This window comes from Petaurus breviceps, unplaced genomic scaffold (genome assembly GCF_028583685.1).
Source record: "Petaurus breviceps papuanus isolate PSGF00001 unplaced genomic scaffold, PetGlider_PUasm1.0 38, whole genome shotgun sequence".
In the NCBI taxonomy this organism is placed as follows: domain Eukaryota; kingdom Metazoa; phylum Chordata; class Mammalia; order Diprotodontia; family Petauridae; genus Petaurus; species Petaurus breviceps.
Window position 1 is genome coordinate 53,269,936 of NW_027186304.1, and position 6,561 is coordinate 53,276,496.

The 6,561-nt window shown below is 38.8% G+C and overlaps 1 protein-coding gene across 7 annotated transcripts in view; it reads left to right on the forward strand.

The window, feature by feature from the left end:
• The window catches only part of MAPRE2 (microtubule associated protein RP/EB family member 2), a 201,849-nt gene that overhangs the window by 86,483 nt on the left and 108,805 nt on the right, over positions 1 to 6,561 (forward strand). Inside the window, exon 1 of one of the 7 annotated variants that reach the window (XM_069099897.1) lies at positions 5,014 to 5,034. The exons of 4 other annotated variants lie outside the window; for them this stretch is intronic. Coding sequence is in view for 2 of the 3 variants with exons in the window: in XM_069099894.1 (XP_068955995.1) it covers positions 5,516 to 5,634 (119 nt within the window). In the remaining variant the exon portion in view is untranslated. Of the gene's footprint in view, positions 1 to 5,013; positions 5,035 to 5,331; positions 5,635 to 6,561 lie in introns of those variants that run through there. 2 more of the 7 variants (XM_069099900.1, XM_069099894.1) reach the window with 2 other exon arrangements.

Below are 6,561 nucleotides of genomic sequence, written 5' to 3' on the forward strand. Positions count from 1 at the left end.
TTTCTTGTTATGTTTATGAAACTTTTTTTTTTCCTTTTTTTTTTTACTTTTTTGTTTTGTCGAATACATTTGGGGTTTGTTTTTTTTTGTTTTTTTATATTTTTTTAATTTTTTTTTTTTTTTTTTTTTTTTTTTTGAAATTTACTAATCTTTCTCTTTTCTCTAAGATTCATTGGGAGATTTTTGTTTGGTTATTTTGTTGATTGAAAAGACAAAGTTTTTTTAATTATTATTATTTAATCTTACTAGATTGTAAAATCTATTGTTGCCTCTCCCCAAATCTAGCACAATGCTTTGTAAACTCCTTGAGGGCAGGTACTGTTTTGGTCTTTTTGTATCATGATGCTTAGCTTAGCATAGCGACTGGCATATATAATAAGCCTTAAAAAATGCTTGTTGACCAACTAACTACTCTGTACTCAAAAGACGTTTAAAGAATAGCTATTGAATTGAACTTGTTGCACGGCTGATGAAAAACCCAGAGTCTCTAAGCCTTTCAATTTGATAACCATATTCTTCTCTTTCCTCTCCAAATGTGCTTGTAGCTCCCTTCCTGGTTAACATTCACAAAATGTCCTATTTTGACAGGAGAGAATGGCAGAAACAAGGGAAGACTTGGGATATGTAGGGGTTTTTTCTTTTTAAAAAAATCTGAATTTAGACACCATGTAAAAGGAACATTTCTACACACATTTTTGAAAGGAAGAGGACTGTGCGAAAGACTGCAAATCTCTATAGAACTTGCTTTTATTTATATTATATTATATTTAATATAAACATATAATAAATTCAACCTGAGACTTTCAAAGCTGTCCTGCCTGTCTGCGATTCCTTCTGGCCATACTTCTGTTGTCTTCTCATTTAGGGAAGGAGAGGAGACTAAATTCTTTCCCTTTCCCTCCCATCTCACCTACAAATTAAAAAAGAAAAACCTTATAACTAATATTCATAGTCAATTAAAACATCCTGAAATTTTCCATGTCCAAAAATGTACGTCTCATTATATCTGAATCCATTGCCTCTCAATCGTCTGCAGGACCCTGATTGGTCATTGCATTGATAAAAGTGAAATTTAACAAAAGAGGAAGCTGAGGCAATTCTTCAAGCAAGATACCATTTATTAGCAGGGGCATGCAACCTGATAATCAACGATGGGTTGAATGGCCCTGCCTCTGGCCAAATGATCCCAAGTTGAAGATGCAACTCATTTTTATAAGCATAGAACAAAGAACAGAAGAGAAATCATCTAATTGGCTAGCATCACAAGGATGAGGGATCCTTGGTACATTTACAGAATAAAATTACAGAGTAAAATCAAATGTAAAAATACAGGATCAAGATTTAATTCTTTCAGCTCTTAACATTTTCAGTGTTGTTATAATATAAATTGTTCTCATAGTTCTGCTCACTTCACTCTGCATCAGTTCACATAAGTCTTCCCAGGTTTCTCTGAAACTTTCTCTCCATTCCCTTATGCACCGTGATATTTCATTATATTTGTGAACTACCATGATGGGAAAAAAGAAGCTGCTATAAATATTTTTGTACATATGAAGATGTAGTTGAGTGCTTTTCCAAAAAGGTTTACCTAATCATTCAGGGCCTACATTTGTCTATTTATTGTTAGAATTGTCATTTACCTCACTATTTCTTGATTCTTTGATTTCAGAAATGTTGCCACTCCCCACTCTGGTACAGATCAAAACCCATCCATGACTTCTCATCTTGTATGATACCTTTCTGTATTTTCCCATGACTCCTCTATGAGGAGTCTGGTGGATATGCTGGGGAACTGTCTTTAGATGGCTTGATATGTTGTAAATGTCAGTGGAACACACATCACACATTATTAGGCTGTGAACTCCTTTCTTTGTGTCTGTAGGGCCTGACACATAGTAGGTGCTTAACAGTTATACGCCTATATACCTGACTCTCCTCCTTTCCAGTCACACTACTCTTAGATTATATACTTAATTCTACTTCTGTAAATTATTTATTGGCAGTGTATCGCAGCTTACTTCAGTCTGCCATGCGCCTCTCCATTTCCCTTCAGGTAACCTGAAAGCTTAATTTTCCAGAAACTGTGGCATTCTATGACTTGAAACTATATTGCATTACTGGGAAAATATTGATGTTTAAAAGATTAGGTTTTATTTTTAGGAGAATGGCTGCTGTTACTAAAAGCATTGTACAATTTTCCCGAAGCAACTGTGCACTTTTCCTCTTCTTAAATTCTTAGCTCAGTTCATTGTCTATCTCCAGTGTCTATTCCAAAATATCTGTGCTGGTGGATCAGCTCTGTTAGCTCTCCATCTATCTACATTTTCATAGTGTGGAAAATAAGCTTTCTTCATCATTTCAGAACCTTCTGAAAGGGAACTATGACTGCTCAAAAGAGTTTGGTCTAATTGTCCTCAGAGGAAAAAGCAAGTGAATACCTTTTCCAAATTACCTGATAATTAAAATAATTTTTAGCCTTGCGACTGAGTATCAAAAATGTAAGCCAATATAGCTGGTCTCCCAGAAGGCAAAAAAAAAAAATAATTTAACCACTTCAAGGTTCACCAAAATGAATAGTTTATAGGTTAATGGCTAAGAAAGCTAAGTCAATCATACAGAACAAGTGCCTGAAGCTTCATAATCCTTTTAGTGTCATTTCGAACTATTTTCTTTGCCTCTAAAGGTTCCTGAGACCCTATGCTTCCAAGTCTCAGTATGGGATATCAGACAAGGTTCTGGACTCGATATCTCTTCTTACTATTTGCTTCTTGGCACTATTCCTAAGTATAGAAATAATATTATTCTGAGTTGTCAGCCAAAATTTTAGCGGTTTAAAAAAAAGTTTCAACTTTCTCCCACTACTGTAGAAGACATTTATAAGCCCCTTCAGCACCACATTACCAGATAACTGGTCTGAGATGCTGCTTTTTTATGTCTACAAAAGACCTTGTCATGTTTTTGAACCTCTTCAGTCCAAGACTTAAATAGTATATCCAGAAGAAACCAGGTGATAAGGGCAAAGTCAAAATGGTAGGGAAGACTCCACCCATTTTCAATATTACATTTTTAAATGTGCTCTTTAACTGAGACTCATGGGATCACACAGGGAACAAGAAGTTATGGAGTGATGGAAGAAATTGGTAAGAAGATAGAAAATGAGGATTGAGTAATATAAAGCAAAGAAAGCCTGAAGCTCCTCAGTGATGACTGTAGTCATGCCACTTTGTGTCATACAACACATGGCCTACTGTTTATCTTAGATATATCAGTATATTTATCTGTATGCCTTGTAAAACCAGCCAATCTTCTGTCAGAATTGGGTCCATGTTGCTTCTTTAACAAATGACTTTAAGCAGACTAAAACATGGAAGAAGAAAAAAAAACATCATAATGGGATTATTAGGAATTGTGAATAAAATATTAAAATTAAATGAAAAAAATTCAAAATGCCCTCTGCTTCTGCTTGTTTGGATTATATCACTACCATCTGGGTGCTGAATGTGAACACACTGCGAGAAGCTCATTTGATGCTAATTCCAGAATCCTGATACCAGAAATAACTTGTTATTGCCAGGGAGATCTACAGGAGAAGTGTCAGGCTTGACAACATTTCTGCTTGGTTTTTTAATAATTGTACCTTAAAATGAGAAAGTAGATAATTACAAGAGGATATGAGTTGATGGGGAAATATCTGAGTGTTTTCTGCTGTGAACTTTATATACTTATATGTATATATGTATACATACACGTATTATATGTATATATAGACATACATATATAAATAATTATAGTTAAATATATTCATAGAGTATAGTTAGATAATATATGGTTCAATAAATACATAATTAACACATAAGTATATATAGGTAAATAATGATGTGTTATCTATATACATACATACATATAATAAGTGTGTGTATATATGGGGGTACTGTGTTTGTGTGTGTGTTCAGTTGTGTCCAACTCTTAAGTGACCCCATCTGGGGTTTTCTTGGCAAAGGTACTGGAGTGGTTTGCCTTTTCATGTATGTATATGTGTATATGCACATGTGTGCATGTGTATTTATATATGTACTATATATACCATATATACATACATGAGTGGTTTGCCATTTCATTCCTATATATGCATATATATATACACTTATGTTTTTCTGTCTAGTTACAGAACACCTTTCACCTTCCCCAACCTCTCCTAGGGACTGATTCCAGTAAACACAGCATCACTGAAGCATTCACAGCCTGCCTCCTGGAAGAGATCCTGAGGGACCACATTGTAATCTAACGGATGGGGAATGCCCTTTGGGGGGGGGGGGTGGCTGTAGGGGGAAAGAAAGCAGAGTAACCAGCACCAAATCAGCCAGAGGTGTTTTGGGTGACAGTTTGACTTTCAGTCTGCAGTATTTGTGGAGCTTTCCCTGGATGCATATTACTTTGTACCCCTGCTGCATTCAGATCCAGATACTAAGTGATGTGGTCTTTCTTTAACCCAAATGAAAACAGCCACAGAGTAAAGGGCATGGGACCATTTATCTCGATTAGTTGGCCTTGGGGAATTGAGTCTGGGGGCATAGGGTAGCTATGCATTTCAAAAATGCCAGTCACTTTTCTAATTAGGCTTTTTCAGAATCCCTTTGTAAAAAAAAACAGGGCATCTTTGGTCATGCAACCTATGCCACAGATTTCAAAGTAAATGTAACATGCAGTGTTGAGTAGAAGGAACTAGCCCTTTTTTTTCAGTCCTGAGCCCTTTTTGGTTTCATTTTTGTCTGGCTGGAGGAAGGTGTTAAGGGTAAATATTCATAAATGCCTTTAGCCACTGGCTGCCTACAGGGCCTTCCTTGTGGGTTTCCCTGAGTTTCATTTTAAGAGTGTAAAGAACTTAGTCATGAAGGAGTTAAAAGGTCCCCCTACACACACACACACACACACACACACATCCCATTGCCTGAATCCTTCTTTTGTGTACACAGCTGCAGTTTCAGTATGCAATGGAAAGGAAATGGTTAGAGGAAGAGCTGGTTTTCAGACAAGGCAAGTCTGCTGGGGTGGTGGGGGTGGCCTCGGGGGGGAGGTGGGAGCCGTAGAGGTGGTTTTGGTGCTTTACACACCCTATCTGGGCCCTGCCCTCCCCCCTCCACCGGTGCCTGTTTGGATGTCTTGGTGTGGTCATGCCTGTAGCCCTGTGTGAATTGGGGAGATATGATGAGTTAGCTGGTTGCTATGGTGAAGAACATTGTCACATGACCAGGGTGCTGCTCCAGGCAGTTTGACGTCAGCAGAGAGAGAGAGAGAGAGAGAGAGAGAGAGAGGGAGGGAGGGAGGGAGGGAGGGAGGGGGAGGAGAGGGAGGGAGGCCTGGGAGGAGGAGGAGGAGGAGAGAGAGGGAGGGCGGCAGTGAGCAAGTGAGGGGATCAGGAGCAGAGGAGCAGAAGGGTGAGACAGGAAGACAGAGGCAGCCTACCTTCCTCACCGGAGCATAGGAAATACTGGCTTTCATTGTTGGGAGAGCTCCAATGCCTGGTCCTACCCAAACCTTGTCCCCAAATGGAGAGAACAACAACGACATCATCCAGGATAACGGGACGATCATTCCTTTCAGGAAGCACACAGTGCGTGGGGAGCGTTCTTACAGGTAATCAATCAGTGCCGTTACCAGCCGGAGCTCCCTGGGTGTTGTGTGTGTGTGTGTGTTACATGTGCATGTGTGCCTGTGTGTGTCTGCCTTCGAGGACCGCAGCAGCAAGGGGGTAAATGCAGAGGATTACATAACGAAGGCAAAGACTGCATTATAAATCATACATAGAGAGGCACATGTCCGTGATTTCATCTAAGGCAGTTAGCCTTTCTTTCTCTTTTAATGGTTCCTAAGACTGCATTATAAATTACACGTGTGTGTGTGTGTCTGTACATGATTTCATTTAAGCCATTTATGATCTTTTATTTCTGTTTTAATGGTTCCTAAGACTGTGTTATAAATTACACATGTGTGTGTGTATGTAATTTCATTTGAGCCGGTTATAATCCTGATTTCTGTTTTAATGGTTCCTAAGACTGCATTATAAATTACACATATATATGTATATATGTATATAATTTCATTTAAGCCAGTTATGATCATTTATTTCTGTTTTAATGGTTCCTCTTGAGCATGCCGGGAGGTTTAGCATTTTCAAATACCATTTGTATTGGCCAGATGGAAGGCATTTTGTGAATAGGTTTGCTGTCTGCAGGAGCTCCCCCTCCGCCTCTCCTCCTTTGCATATCGATAAAAATGCATGCTAATTTTTTTTGGCCCCTTCAAAAGGGATTCAGACTGCAGTACTTCCTTTCTCCTCCTTCCTCTTTAAAAAAAAATGTTTTAAAGAGACGTTGGCTAACTGTGCCCATAACATCAGAGGGTGACTGGATGGAGCAGAAAGGCGTGTGCTTGCCCTAGCCTGGTGTGTGAATGGGCGTGTGTGCGTGTGTGCGAGTGTGTGTGTGTGTGTGTGTGTGTGAGAGAGAGAGAGAGAGAGAGAGAGAGAGAGAGAGAGAGAGAGAGAGAGAGAGAGAGAGAGAG